At 49.7% G+C, this 15,822-nt stretch overlaps 1 protein-coding gene across 10 annotated transcripts in view; it reads right to left on the reverse strand.

Moving 5' to 3' along the window:
- Positions 1 to 15,201, reverse strand: part of PDGFRA (platelet derived growth factor receptor alpha) — a 48,654-nt gene extending 33,453 nt beyond the window's left edge. Inside the window, exons 1-4 of one of the 10 annotated variants that reach the window (XM_043906746.1) lie at positions 15,039 to 15,201; positions 5,793 to 5,853; positions 4,014 to 4,331; positions 190 to 450 (exon numbers count right to left, since the gene is read on the reverse strand). In XM_043906746.1, the coding sequence (XP_043762681.1) occupies positions 190 to 450; positions 4,014 to 4,331; positions 5,793 to 5,841 (628 nt within the window). In that variant the 5' untranslated portion in view covers positions 5,842 to 5,853; positions 15,039 to 15,201. Of the gene's footprint in view, positions 1 to 189; positions 451 to 4,013; positions 4,332 to 5,792; positions 5,854 to 6,227; positions 6,247 to 6,314; positions 6,568 to 11,433; positions 12,254 to 12,304; positions 12,491 to 12,678; positions 12,805 to 13,874; positions 14,014 to 14,530; positions 14,550 to 14,621; positions 14,641 to 15,038 lie in introns of those variants that run through there. The other 9 variants (XM_043906753.1, XM_043906751.1, XM_043906747.1 and 6 more) reach the window with 9 other exon arrangements.
- Positions 15,202 to 15,822: the final 621 nt, after the last annotated feature.

Here is a 15,822-nt window from a genome sequence, read left to right on the forward strand (position 1 = left end):
CGGAGATGAGCTTAACACTGTAGGTTCAAGGTGGGGTTAACCTACCTTTTGGAGGTTAATGCCAAGTCCCCATATCAGAATTTGGGGGCTCCATCACTAGGGACTAGGATTTTAAAAAGAAAATTCTACATGCATCTGATGACTTTGCCTGTACCTCTTATTCAGAGAAGGTAAGAGAGGGCACAGTACCTGTGTAAGCATAAACATTGAATGGAATGGTCTGGAACTTCTTCCCTCTGACCGTGGCCTCACAGATATAGAGCCCGACAGCGAAGGTTCCTTTAAAGCCTTGTCTGCTGTCATAGGAGGCATGCACTACCCCCTCACTGCTGAGTAAGGTCACCGGAGTCTCAGGATCAGTCGTGCGGCATGGGATGATGACGGAATCTTCGTCCTCCACGATGACCAAGGAATCTGTCATTCCTAGAGGTACGAAGGCTACATCTGGGTCTGACATTTGGGGAAAAAAATGGAAAACACATTAAGGATTAATTTCACCTTCACACATATATGCAGAAAGATTACTTCTTTGGCATTAGTCATATTAGGTACGAATTTTACCTTTACTCATAAATCCAGAAGTGTCACCCCACTGACATTTGTCATCCTAACAGCTAGAAGGTGATTTTTTTAAAGTATGAACAATACCAAATTGCCCGTGCCTTCTTAAAAAATACTGAAAACAAATATAAATATTGTCAGAAATGGAGGTCAAAATTTAAACTACAAAACACAAAACAAAATGGACATTAAAATAATCAAGCCTGAAAAAAAACCATCAGGTCTGCTCAAAACATGAGAAAATACTCATAATTTTTGAATTATGCTTTTTACAATGCCTGTGACCTATAGCTGTATTACTTGAAAAGTAGTAGAGAAATCTACCAAAAAAAAAAAAACCTCTCAAATAATAAATAAAATGTATAATTCCACAGCCTGAGAATTTTCTTTTCAAAAGAAAACCAGCTGTTTAAACTACTTGGTAATAAGTGCTGAGAGTTTCCAGCATCAGTTTCACAAAGGATACACAACTCTAGATAATTGGAAAGAAGATCTCTAGCAACACAGAGCCTGGCCAGAGGATGTTTGTGCTGGGGCAAGGGAGGAATAGGAAAAAATCTCTGGACAATCTCAGGCAGAGCAAGACTCAGTACTTTTAACAAATCCACCTTCCTACCACTGTCTTCAAAGCAGGGGAGCACTTATGTGAGAGTTGCAATGGGTGACATACTAAATATCTACCCCTTTTGAAACAATTTTTTTTTCAATTGTTAGGAAAGAAAGTTGATACAGATGAGAATGTCAGAATAGAAGTGAAGAGGGTTTAGATCCATAGTTACAGAAGACAGAGAAAGGTGCCAATTTTAAACTTTTTTTTTTTTGCTGTTCCATGCAGATAAGGGATTTAGTTCCCTGACCAAGGATCAAACCCAGGCCCCCAGAAGTCGAAGCTAGAAGTATTAACCAATAGACCTCCAGGAAAGTCCCAAGGAGCCAATTTTAAAAACTTGAAAAAGCAGAAAGGTAGGAAGATATACTTCTGAAACTCCCTCACTGAATGTCTGCTAAAACAACACAGATGGCAAGAGCTATAAATGGTTTATATGCTTGTTGACTGAAGCCTAGTTGTGGGGATTCCCAGGTGACTCAGTGGTAAAGAATCCGCCTGCCAATGCAGGAGGTGTGGATTCAATCCTTGGGTCGGGAAGATCCCCTGGAGAAGGAAATGGCAACGCACTCCAATATTCTTTCCTGGAAAATCCCATGGATAGAGCCTGGTGGGCTACCGTCCGTAGGGTTGCAAAAGAGATACGACTTAGCGATTAAATAAGACAAGACCAAAATTCTAATTGTATTCCCCTTTAATTCTACTATCTATATACTAAAATTGCCATGACTTGAATTTGCTTTTAGAGTTCCAAATTCCTGAATTCTATTAGCAAAGATTCCAAGAAACAAAGCCACAAAATAACTTCAGGTTAAAATATACAGTTTGATCCATAACACATCAGCCAGAGGTTCCTTTAAAGTTCAAGTCTTCCCTACCATCAAGTACTACTTATGCAATGCAAGATCCAGGTTCTAACCCTGGGTTGGGAAGATCCTGTGGAGCAGGGAATGGCAACCCACTCCAGTATTCTTGCCTGGAGAATTCCAAGGACAGAGGAGCCTGGCAGGCTACAGTCCATGGGGTTGCAAAGAGTCGGACTGAGCGACATTCACTTTTCACAGATATAGACACAGGTACAGAGATAAACATAGATCATTACCAAGGAATGCCCAGAGACTGCTAGGTGGGTGGTAAACCAAAGGCGTCTCAAGCTCATGGCTAAGTCTAGTTGATTAGGGTAGCTGCTGCCAGAAAACACCACACATTCTGCCTGACTCTGAAATTCATCCCAACCTTAAGCCGTGCCCTCCAGAGATGTTTCCAGACAAAGACTGTGTGGAACCGGGTCTCCTTAGACTGGAGGACTCCCAGACCTTCTTTACACAGAGGTCTAGGACACCTCTACCCCACCTTCCTTCCCTCTCTCCTTCATTCAGGGTCACACTTGCACTGCACGCAGACAACTCTCCCAGCCTCTGCGGGATCCCTCCTCATTTTCTCTCATAACCAGTGAACCAGTGAAGTTGCTCAGTCGTGTCCAACTCTTTGCAACCCCATGGACTGCAGCCTACCAGACTCCTCCATCAATGGAATTTTCCAGGCAAGAGTATCGGAGTGGGGTGCCATTTCCTTCTCCAGGGGATCTTCCCGACTCAGGGATCGAACCCGGGTCTCCCACGCTTTACCATCTGAGCCACCAGGGAAGCCCTTCTCTCACCAGCCTCTCCTTTAATATAACCCCTGCATATTTAACTCCACCTTACTCCTATGCTGGCATTTGCTTCTTGGAGGACAAGACACAACATCGACCAAAATTTTCATTAGAAAGAAAAAAACCCACTCCAACTCATCAAGGTTAAATACAGGCACACTTAGTTTACTGCACTTTGCTATGCTGGGCTTCACAGATACTGGATTTTTCACAAACTGAAATTTTGTGAACGCTGCATCAAGAAAATCTATTGGTGCCATTGACACTCTGTGTCAAATATGGGTAAATCTTGTAATACCGCAAATGTTTTCACTATCATTACATTTGTTACAGTGATCTGTGATTGGTGATTTCTGATGCTACTATGGTAAAAACATTACAACTCACTGAAGGCTCAGATGACGGTTAGTATTTTTAGCAATAAAATATTTTAAAATTAAGGTATGTACATTGCTTTTTAAGACATAATGCTACTGCACACTTCACAGGCTCCAATGTGGGACTTCTCTGGTGGCCCAGTGGTTAAGTCTCTACGCTCCCAATCCAGGAGGCATAGGTTTGATCCCTTGGCCAGGGAACTAAGATCTGGCATGCCACAAGGCATGGCCAAAAAAAAAAAAAAAAAAGGCTACAGAAGTGTAAGCATCCAACGCACTAGAAAACCAAAAATAAAAATATAAACTTGTATGACTCAATTTATTGCAATATTCACTTTATGTTGGGAGTTGGGAACCAAACCCACAATCTCTCCACGGCATGCCTGTATATGTTTTCTTGAATTTGAAAAATATCAGTTATTTGGAAGCCATTATAATGAACTATAAGCCACTCCAAGGCCTATCTAACTAATTTTTGTGTCCCCAACACTTAGCAGTGCCTGATACCCAGTCCATGCAAGTAAGTATTTGCTGAACTTGATCAAACTGAATAGAAATGAGTGCATTTCAGATTTTCCTCACAATGCCAATAAAAGATGCCACAATGAAATGGTTTTCAAAACTTACTACAGTTCTAAAATGTTAACAATGAATATTTCTGGGTGATGACATGATAAATGATGTTGATTTAAGCTTGTGTGTTTGTAGTTTTCAATTCTCTGGTAAGTGTTTATTATTTTTATACTTCTAAAAACTTTCATACAATTAACGGGCAAGCCAGGACAAGCCTGTCCGGGGGACCCAGGCAGCTCACCTGGCACGTAGATGTAAATGTGTCTGCCCTCGATCTCGTTCTCATCCACCTGCGTGTGGTTGTAATAGCAAGTGTACGGCCCAGTGTGGGCCGCCGAGGCGCTGACCACTTCCAGTACCGTCACAAAAAGGCCACTGTTGTTCTCCTCGTTTCTGATTTCCACATCGGGGTACTCTTCTTCAGACATGGGGTACTGCCAGCTCACTTCACTCTCCCCAAAGCATCTCAGAGAAAAGGATGAATTCAGCGGCACAACCCTCTCATTTTCATTGGGCAGGATGGAGGGTAATGAAAGCTGGCAGAGGATTAGGCTTGGCCCTGTAAAAGGAAACACGCTCTGAATAGGATGCGGCCCGAAAGGACGGTCTCACCCAGAGCAGCTTCTATGAACAATGACCATTTCTACGCAAAAATTCGTTAGCCTGGATGCCCATGAAAGGCCCCCCATTATGAACAGCACCGCATCTGCTGAGAGCAGCAAATGCTCCAAAGGCCTCAATAGCCCTGTCCAGCCCCTGCTGGGCTCACCCCTCCAAACACTCCAGTGGACAGAGGACTTCTCACTCCAGTTCCATATCTTAGACTCTTATGTGTTACCATGAAATAGCACAAGATGGCCTAAGCTCAAGCCCATACGGGCTCTTTACTGTCTGCGCTCCCTATGGACAGAGAAACGGGCTGAACGAAGCACAAGGCAGATTGGTGCTCAAGAAGTGCGCATCTTCCGCTTCTCACAATACTCTGGCGTGCCTCCTCTCTGAAGACTTCCAGAAACCAAAGTAGGAGGATGTGGATTTCAATTCAAAAAGAATAAGTCAAGCCCAAGAGTGAAAACTCTTGAGTTCATCTTAGAACCTAAAATGTCAGTTCAGCTTCCCCTGTCTATAAAACTGGTAAAAGAGATATTATGACTAAATTATGCACTCAAGATATCTAATCTCCCTCTAAGCCTAGTGCGGGAATTCACCCAACTTCAGTCTGTGTCCACTCTGACTGGTCAGCTTGTTAAGCGGGACGTGTAAAGTGCACCTGAGTCCCTATTGTCCTGAAGGTGAGGAATACAGAGTGGACGTCAGAACTCCTAAATCACTGATCATGCTCAAGTTGCCATATCCATCCAGGTGAGACCTAAAGAGACTCATAGCCTTAAGTTAACTCCTCAGACTAGAAAAACACTGGTGTCTGCATCTGCACCATGAACATCTGCAATTCATGATTATCTGGATGAAAACTAAGAAAGTCCAATAAATATTTCAACACATGGCCCTGCTGGCATCCTCCTGGTGGAAAAGTTAGTAAGCTTCCCCAAGCGTGAGACAGTGAGTAATTCAGTTTCAAGGCCAAAGGTGACTCTAAGATTTTGCAGCAATTAAAGCATCTTCCATTTAAGACAGGTATAATTTCCTGGATGAAAATTTCCTCTATTTGTTTCCTTTGGGCATTCTTGAATTTATTTCTCTGACCCACCTCTCCTGGGAACCCATGACCCAGGAAATGGAAGAGAGTGGCAGACAAATTTAAACTGTTATTCCTAACAGCATGTCAACGCCATGATGACATACATACTAAAATTGCCACCGGAGAACGTTCTTTTTGGCATTAGAGCAATCCAGCAAGGGGAACTGAATGTGCGCAGTCATTCTAGAGAGCATCTTGTTTCTCTTTACTCTTTTGGACTGTTTGTAGGAATATAGGCAATACACCCCCAGAGCACAGAACTTAGCGGGGGGGAAAGATTTCCCCGACGACAACAAACTCAGAGAGGCTTGAGATCCATACCTGTGAAGAGACAGCCTAAGGCCAGGAGTGCCCAATGGGAAGTCCCCATAGTTCTGGAAAACTGAAAAAGTCAAAAGTCAAACAGAAATAGTGTTAGTCAATAAAACAACTAGTCATGAGCCTACTTCTCTTTGTGCTTTGTGCTATGGAAAACGTTAACGACATCATTTCAGTCAACAACATCCTGGTTTAAGTAAGATTCACAGTTAAAACAGTAAAATGCCTAAGAAGCAGGAATTAGATAGCCTTGTGTGGGCCCAAGACCATGACAGGAGCCAGCTGAAGCCGAAACCCTTTTTGATTGCCTGCAGCTTTCAAATTCCAAAACGTCTCGCTTTATTGTCTTGGAACATGTCCAAAAGTACAGAAGAACGGTTCCTCTTAAACCATTTAAATTGATTGCGAAAAACAAATAAACATGTGTATTTACTCAACTCCTAAACTTGAGCTGTTTTCACTCAAAATGGGTTGTCATTTGCTTTGGGCTTTGCTAACAAAGTACACGGTCACATCCTCAGCAACCTTTGGAAAAGATGCTTGGACTGCCAACGGATGTCTTAATACTTGAGAGCCATTCTGGGTAGAGGGTACCAGAAGCTGCATCGCCCAGTGTTCCTCAGAGGACATCATGCGCAGATCTGCAGGCTCAGGCCTGGGGCCCCAGCCCAAGCCCTTCCAGGACCTGCTACACTTACAGGCAGGCTAAACAGGGCGCAGAAAGCCCGGGGCACAGGCGTGGAAGGCAAAGAGTAAAGGAAGGGAAGAAGTGAGAGCAAATGAGAGAGAAAAGTATGGCCAAACTCCTGTTTCAGGGATACAGTGAAGCCCAGGATACAATTCGATGGATGATTCATTTTCACACAGGTCCCTGTCCGTTCGGAAAGCAAGTTCTCCACTCCGATCTCCTGCCGCGAATTCTGGGGAACAGAAGAGCAGTGCAGAGAGAGACTGAAACCCAATGTCACTGAGACACAAACAGGGAAAAGCAGCCGGCGAGCAAGAGATGGTAAAGGAAAGTTGGGGGGAAACGAAGAGGGACCCGAGCTGCCCGGAGGTAAAACCATGGAAGAGTCTATTCCGCTCCACCTTCTGAAATGGCCCCTTTATCCTTTTCTTTCTACATATGCCTCACACATTTTATCATCTCCCCCTTCACTTCCCACACGAAGGAACTGAGAAAATGATCTTCCTGAGGTCGACCCGAAGGAGCTTGCAGGGGTCGACCAAGTTTCAAATAAAGAAGCTCCACTGAGAGTCGTGGGCAGTGGCACAAGCTGCAAGATGATCCTTAAAAAATCACCCAAGCCTAGGGCTTGGGATACACTGGGTCCCCGAGTTGCTCAAAACCCCAATTCACGCAATGGAACGAGTTCATGGCACTTAATTTGTTCCATAACTGACTTTGGAAACTAAGATGTGTGTGCATGACTCCTGAGTAAACTGTCTAAAAAACAGAAGAAAACAGTCAATGTTGCCTGTGTTTAGCCCTTGTTTCCTCCTTCTTTTTTTTTTTTTTTTGGTTGCAGAGGATCCAGTAGATAACAGCCTAGTAGTTTTCAGTAGAGCCTGATCTTTTATTTTCGCTTGAAACTGGCAACTGGTCTACCTGCAGACATCAGATTTCTGCCTCATTAAAGTCTACCAGTTAAATGGAGGAGGAAGAAAGGGAAAAGATGGAATGCTGATAATGGGGAGGGAGGCATTAGGAAAAAAATGATGATAATTCTCATTTCTCCAAAGCAGAACAAGAAACCAGTACTTGCTCAAAGTGGTCATGTGTATGCCATGCTTGTTAATAATAATCCTTTGAAATATCTGATGTTTTAAGTGCCACTTGAGGCTCAGAGAGGCTCAGCAAATGACCCAATATCACACAGCTGGTAGTAAAGCCAGGATTCTAACACCAAGTCTGTGTAATGCAAAAACCACGTTCTCTCCAAGCCACCATATGGTCTCTCTCAAGGGAAGGTCAGTGTTTCAGCCTTGTGGACTCCCCACATCCTCAACTATTTCCCCATGCAAATTGGGGCCCTGCTTTCCTCCTCTGCTCACTACCACAGCGAGAGCAATCTGCACAATGCTGGCTGGATGACGGCCTCTGAGGATCCTGGCATGTGCCAGGGATTCAGGGTTTCCTCACTGCTGCAATGACGGGCACAGGGTCCCCAGAGCCAGGCTGGCCAACCTGATTTCCCACATGGCCTGCGTGTTTGTACATGTAAATATCAGCCTCCCACTGATAATCCACTTAGCAAACTTCAAAGGAGCCCTCCACAGCCAGCTTGATGCCTTGGGTTTTATCACATTTATATCCTGCAATGCTCTAGTGGGCCTTGCCAATGATGCACTCTTAAAGCATTCCCAAGCTTGACAGAGGGGCTCACTGCTTTTACAGGCCAGGCTCTGAAGGGCATTTTGCTCTGGCCAGGCCCACCAGACTTCCTTCTGTGCATCCAGATAGGGGGACCCGATGCCAGAGAGGATTACTTACTGACATACAAGTGGGTAATGAAAACAGGACCTCCGAGCAAGCGATAATGGTGCAAACACTGAAAATCAACATGCGTTTGTTCACCATTTCAAACTCCCATCTCTGATAAGCGTGGCTCCCTGGCTAGAAACCCAGGCGTAGTTGTGAAGTTTCATGTCATTACTCATCTGTGACTCAGACAATTTACTCGTGAATAATTGCAGACTGAGCCCTACAGGGAGGTGATGGAAAACACCTGGGAAGAACACAGCTTTCCCGCCTCTTGGCCCTGGAGTGAGAATCTCTAGGAGCGGTGTTGCTATTTCCACTGCTTTTCTACTCTGGGAATAAATGCTCCTCCTGAATCAATAACCCCTATCCCAGCGCTCATCCAAAAGTCAGACGTGCAAATACAATTGGGTTGCAGATTCAGAGAAACATGGCATGTTATGAATCAGCAAGAATAAATCACTTTGCAAGGGGGAATGATGGATTTCACTCCAAAAAAATTAATCATAATTTCTGTCATGCCAACTGTATGTTGGACTTCAGTCACAATCCTCTATAATCACAGGTCATCGCCACTGGTTAGAGAAACAATCAGAGAAAAAAGATCTCTGCTGTATTCACGCTCAGGCAAGTAAGTGTGGCCTCCCCTTCCACCCCTCATTCTCATTCGTTTCTCCTCTCAATAGATGCTATGATAGAAATGACACTGGACTAGGTTTTGATCCCACATCTGACACCTAGTCTAGCCCTCTGAAGCTCAGTCTCTCCCTGTAAATCAGCACGAAGAATATCTGACTTGCTGGCTTGCCTTTATGCATTATTATAAAGACTAAATTCCACAGTTTAATTAAAAGGGCTTCAGAAACGGCAGCCTCTTGGTTTTCATGCAGCCTCTTTTTCTATAGGTTCCAAAGATGTTTTAGACAAGAGGGACATCCGAGTGGCTACTTCAATGTCTGTTTACTGAGAGAGCCAGCAGCTGCACCACCTGTGTTAGTGGAGGACTGGGTCTGAACTCCGCTACAGGGAAGCCTGATAAAGCGATCAAGACTGTTCCTAGCTGAATCAATATATATACAGTCATGTAAACAGAAAAAAATCTGTTTGCAGCTACCATTCTTTCTCTTTAACACACTGCCATGCCCCGGCCCTGCAAACAGAAGCGAAGAGCCATTAACTATGACTCTACAATCAAAACCAACACGCTAAGCTAGAGAGCAAACACACGGCAAGCAACCCAGGGGCACCATTCCCAGAAGAGAGAGCAGGGCACGCTCCTCACAAAGCCAGAGCGGGCTTCCAGATCACCAACTGCTCAGAGCCGCTGCATATTGAATTTCACCCCACCCTGGCATGATTAGAGGCCACTGAAGACTCTCTCACAGTCCCAGAAGCCGCTGACGACTTCAAGATTCAGCTTTCCGAGGTTCAGTTAATTTCAGCTCTCCTTATTTAATTCTAACTGTGAAAATGACATGTGCTGCTTTTCTTCCCTGGGACAAACATTCCTGGGACTTCAGTCCAGGAGGTCCAAATGCTGGTCCACCCTGGTGGCAACTTGAGTGAGGGAGTGTTTACTGGGATCTGCACCTCACCAGAACCTGTTCTGTTGTTTTTATCTTCTTGAGTTCCATTAGACATTCCAGTGCTGGGTGGGAGCGGCACTATTTTTACATGGGAACATTTTATGGGACAGTCTGAGCTCATAAACTTTTCTGCTCCCCTGTACCAGATATTTAACCAGGGGAGACTGAAATGTCACTTCCTGTTGATTGTCACCAAACTGGTGTGACACCCAATGGGACAGCCTTAGGTGCAGCAGCTTGTAGTATACTTGAAGCTCACCAAATCCCCAACACTAGGGCTTCACTGTAAAAGAAAACTGCAAAAACTGGCCAATCTTCGCAGGTCTGCTCTGATAACCCCATGTGGTGGGCCAACACTTTGCTCATTAGGTAAATACATAGGATTAACAACTGTGGCGAAAGACTACCCCCAAAGTCCATAAAATCAGGGTTGTCAGTCCAGTGATTCTTGTAGCTTCACAGAAAACGAAAACTTGGTCCTACCGGACCGAAAAATGCATCTTGCTGATGCCACGACTTGCTTAAAATCTCCGCGAAGCCGATGCCAGCAAAGGATAGTTGCAGTTCTCACATAAAACCAGCAGGTGGCAGTATTGGTCCAAGAGACAGACGGTCCTCGGGATTCGCGGGGACGCAGATGCTGCTACAAGCTCTGTGTTAACATGTCCCAAATCTTCCAATCTCCGACTTTATTAGGTTGCACGTTTAGGTTCCGTGGTGCCCTCTATTCAAAGCCAGTAGAATAGAAGCTGGGCAATTGCCGGTGAAAAGGCTTAACGTTCCGCTGGGCCCCAAGAGAATTCGCCAGACTTCATCACCAGCACCGTCAGCATCATCCCTGCCCGCAGGGTCGGCCGGGGCGACTGAGCTTCGGGAGCCAGGAAAATGGCGCTGCCATTCCAGGTCGCAAAGATTTGGAAGGTTCAGCAGGAAAAGTCACTCGCGAGTAGCTCGAGTGGTCAGGGTTTTGTTTAGCCAATGTTCTCCCCATCTCGCAGTCTCCACCCGTTTTGGGGAGACAGACCACCGGGGCCGCGCCAGGCGGGTCCCCGACGCCGCGGCCGGGCGCGAGCTGCCGGGTCTGTTCGCAAGTCACTGTCACCGCCTCGTAAACCCCGAGGCGAGGGGCGCGACGGCCACGCAGTCTGGGAATTGCGGGCTGATTGGGAACGACTCTTCCCGTTGCACAATAACGCGGGGTCGTAAAACAAACAAACAGCAACAGGCCGCCTGCGCGGCAGGGGGACTTTCGAAGGGCCAGAAAACAAAAGTCGCCCCCTCCCCCCAAAGGAGTGCCCGGGACCCTATATCCTCCGCTTGGCCCACATTTCACTATTATGACACCCCCTCCCTTAGCCCCAAACCCGGGAACCTCCGCCCCTCTCGCACACCCAGAGCCTCCAAGGCAGACAACGTGATTGCAAGGCGTTACTTTGGGGCTCCAGGAGAGGGCAAGGTGACCGAGGTCAGTTGTGTCCTGGGTCCCAGCGCAGCGCTCCGACCCCCCGGGGCTGGCGGAGAGCCGGACGGCGCGCCGGACACCCGCTAGAGGGCGCGGCAGCCGCGCGCATCTTACCCCGCTCGCTCCTCGCTCCCGCCGGTCGCTCCGGCTCCGGGTCCCCGACAGCGCAGCGGGGACCGCGGCTCGCCCACCTCCGCAGGGGAGGATCTGCGCTGGCACGGTCCGGCCCCGCCACGCCCCCACAAGCCCCGAGCGGGCTGCGGTCCACGCCCTCGGCCGCTCAGTCACCCTGAGGTTGGGGACAACGACCGCCAGCTCCCGGCTTTAGCGTCCGCAGCCGCCGCACTCCCAGCTTAGAGCTGCGGCGGCCGCTGCGCCCTAGACTCGACGCTCGGCCTTCGCATTGTTTTCGGCTGAGACCTGAGCCGGGGGCCGGACGGGGTGGAGGGAGAAGGACCGAGGGGTTTAGGGTTACAGTCGCACGCCAGCGCCTCCTATGGGTCTGAAAGCGCCACGGCCGCGGACAGCTGCGCGGAGAAGGCTGCTTGGAGTTGAGGCTGCGCTCCCTCCGCTTTAGAGAACCCAGCCTCCCCCACTGCGTCCCCCTCGCCCGACGCTCGCTTTGCCCGGGTTGCCCTGTGCACACACGCTCCGCCTGCGCCTCTCGCTCCTCTTTTGCGGGGAAGGGGTAGACTGCAATAGGTGGGGAATTCCGAGGTCCTCTATCCCTTGCAATCTATATTTCCAACGGATCCCTGGCTCACTGTTCAGCTGAAAACAAAAGGGAAGTGCCATCGATCCATTTCAGCAAAATACAAGCACCAGCAGAGCCCTAGAGCACTTTGGGGAAAGCAATCTGCCCGAGCTCTGCATCCCGCGCGGAAAGCAAGATAGCAAAACCTTCCCCCTCTCCCCTCGGACCCCGACGGCTGAGGCTGCGCGCGGACCCCATTAGACTAGAGGCCAGGGAGATTGAGAGCCGCACCTTTCGGCCACTAAGCAGGCTTTTAGTTTTCCTCCCAGAATTGCCACTTCTCCACCAACATGTAACAGTCGCAGCTCCCTGGAGGCCAGAGGGAGTCCCACCCACCGGGGTCTGCAGGAAGGCGCCGGCCACCACGTCCCCAGGACGCGTCCCGGCACTGCGCGCCGCCCACGGCCGGTCCCCAGGAGGCACAGAACCGGCCCGCCTCGGCGCCAGACGCGTTTGCAGCTGGAAAGCCTGGCCCCGATGCCCCTCCCCCTACACCCCTCCCCAGTCCGCGCCCCGGAGGAAAGCGGACCGGGGGCCCGCAGCCGGGGCTCCGCTTCGAGCCCCTCTCTGTCTAAAGACTGGCGCTTCCCGCTGCCTTCTCCCACCTTGTCTTTCTGTCTCCCCCCGCTACCACCCGTCGCGTTGGAGTCCAGCTACACTCGGGTCAAACCCCAAACAAGGCTGTCCAAGAGCCCGAAGTAGGGACTCATAGGGTGTCACCGAGCCTGTCGGGGAGTGGAGCAAGGGCCCCCTTGACCGAGAGGATTGTGGAGAGGAGAAAACCCAGAGGGAAGGAGAAAAGACGAGAGAAGGAAAGGAGCAAAGCAGCAGCACCAGGGCCCGGGGGGGTCAGAGGGAGGTGGGGCTTGGGGGTGGGAGGGGATGTTAGAACCAGAGCCAGCGCGTCACCGACGAGGTGCGCACGTCCGGGGAGCCCCTTCCTCCCCTCCAGGGGTCCCCAGGCTCGCCGGTCTCTGGGCTGTTAGTCGGCTGAGCTGGGCGGCTGATCGTCGCGCCCCGTTTGCCCCGGATGTCTCTCCCCGCTCTAAAAAGCTGCCTAGTTCTGTTCGAGAGCGACAATGCGGAGGCGAGTCGGTCCAAAACGTTGAGCAATTCGGCTGAGGAGCCAAAAAGCCATTTCCCACACAACGCAGCCCGGGGCTTTTCTAGGCGGCCGGGCTGGGCGCGGGGCAGTCCGGACCTGATGAGGGTCGTTCGCGCTCCCTCTCCAGCCTCCGTTTGTCTCTCCCCTTGGAGATGGAGTAAGTGGCAAGTTTTTCCAAGCACTCTTTCTGCACGGCCTGGGGTCCTAGCAGGGCTGGGGGAAGCAGTGTGGAGGGGGCGCTCTGGCTGCGGGAGAGACAAGGCGGAGACGCTTGGCCCGGCTACTTCACACCTGGCCAGGAGGCCGAGGTTCCTGGTCCCTTTGGGCAGCGGTCGAGCCACACTCCCTCTCGCTCTGAGCCGACAGAGACCCTTTCCGAACTGACCCGCGGGTCCCAGTTGTTTCCGAGCCAAGGGGAAGCTGCCCGCTCCCTTGGCGCTGTCTGGAGAAGTTAATCTCATGTATAAAAGCCTATTTCCATGGGGATAGACGATGGAAGAAGGTGGGGCGCGAGGAGACCGCTTCGGGGCGAACAGAGGCTGGCACAGGGAGTGAAATACATACAGGGACCCTGGAGAGGGTGAAGCAGCGCTGGGCCAGTGCAGGCGGCTAGCGCCCCGCACCCTTGTGCGGAAAGGGGCACGGGTGCCCCGAGGCAAGTGTGAGGGCGGCTCGCCTCCCCTGTCTCCGTCTTACCTGGGAACCAAGTTTCTCCGTTCCGAGTTGTCCCTAACTTCCCCCACAAGTTCTCCACTTTTTTTTGGCCACCTTCCTTCTTTCCTTCCTGCGGCCGGGACTGGCTAGCAGCAGAGCTCCGGGCTTGGCAAAAATCGGTTCCACCGAGGAAGGGGGTGCGCAGAGATTGCTGGGGGTGGAGACCACCGCGCACAATGAGGGCCCCTTGGAGCGCAGTTCGAAATTCCTCAAATCCCAGTTGCTGGAATGCGAGGCGACGACGACTTCTTCACTCGGGGCCAAATGTGTTTGTCATTACTCCACAGACCGCCTGCCTGCCCGCCAGCCCGCGCCGCCGGCGCCCCCGCGCTAAGCGCGCAACCCGAGCGCGCGGCGGGGCTGGCGCCCTCTCTCCCTCGCACTTCACTGATCCCGCAAACCACGGATCCCCAGAACCCTCGCCCAGATCGGCGCCCCCTCCGCTCGCCTCGCAGCCGCCACGGTTGTATGGAGTCTGGCCCTTACCGGGCGCAGCACGGTTCAGTCATTACGCGCCCCGGGTCGGCGCCGTGTGCGCCGGGTGGGCACCCCAGGGCCGGCCCTCTCCAGCCGAGCCCTTCACGCCTCCCCTCCCCGCAACCCCTTCCGCTCCCCACTCCGCGCTCGTCTCTCCCCACCTCCCTCCGTCCACCAGCCGCGCTCCACACCGCCGGCTACAGTGCTGTCCCGCCAAACCGCGGATGAGGAATGAAAATACTCATTAAAAACCTGTAGCCTTCCAGGACTCCATGCCAAGAAGAGGGCGAACACCTCTGCCCCCACTCCCAGCACCGCTTGGTGCTCGTCCCAGTATACAGGAATATCACCCCCAACCCCCAAAAGAAACCTCAAAAATGTAAGCCTCAACAATTTCTTTGGGAGGCCATAGAGTTGTTAGAAAAATACTGCTTTTAAAAATAGGTCTGGAAAATGTGTTTTTTTAAACCCCTAGACTTTCGAACTCTATGGTTATCTTCCCTCCAAGTGAAGTTTATTCAAAATAAATTACTCTCTGGACATACAACTAGAATTCGACTCCAATTTTTTTTTTCCATCGCCCAAAGTTTGAAGTTACTTCACTTCTAGCCCAAAGAGCCTGATTAGGGATTTCTTTTAGAAACAAAAATCCTTTTTCTCCTCCCTTACCTTCTCCTCCAATGTCAATTCGCAATGAAAATCCTACATGAGGAGGAAAAATTGTGTCCACGGCCTGCAGCCCTCTCCTGCAGTCCCCTCCTCTGTTTCTCTCCCTCTAGCTCCAACTGTAATGGGCTCAAAAACCGCGTTTTGTAATTGATTCAATGTTATAGTCCATCCTTCTAAAACTAATCATTTGCTCTAAGTAAATAGCTGTCAGGAAATGAAGCCCCCCCTCCCCTTGGCCTCTTCAAAATAAGAGTTTCCCTCGAACTCCGTGCGCTCGGAGTCTTCCAGCCTCCAGATTGCGCCTTCGCTTTTCGCTCTTACGCAATCAGGGGGTCCAGCCCCAACCCCCAGACTTCGACAACAACTGGGGGGCGGAGAGAAGCCGACCAGATGGGGTGGGGGGGAGGGGGAGGTGTTGATGCTCTGCCGGGAAAGAGGTTCGTGAAAATACAAACTGCCCATCATTTCCAAAATGAGTTTGCCTCTTGATTTGGGGGACAGTTTCCTACACTGCTATGTTGCTTTGTGTTTTCTTTGAAAGGAAGAAAAGAAACACGTAAAATTGCAGTTAATGCCCAGAGAGAATATAAATCTGGAGTCGAGAAATGTCCCTTCTTTAGAAACTCCTAGCCCACCTAGAATCCGGGCCGTCGGGAGAGGTCTCCGAGCCGTTGCGTCGCTTTGAACCTGGGGTCTTTTAGGGAAAGTGCCGTATAGTTGCTAATCCTTTAATGGGATTAGGCAAGCTGTTGAGTCTAATATGAAGGTGATGGGTGGTTTTTTC

Source organism: Cervus elaphus, chromosome 6 (assembly GCF_910594005.1).
Source record: "Cervus elaphus chromosome 6, mCerEla1.1, whole genome shotgun sequence".
In the NCBI taxonomy this organism is placed as follows: Eukaryota; Metazoa; Chordata; class Mammalia; order Artiodactyla; family Cervidae; genus Cervus; species Cervus elaphus.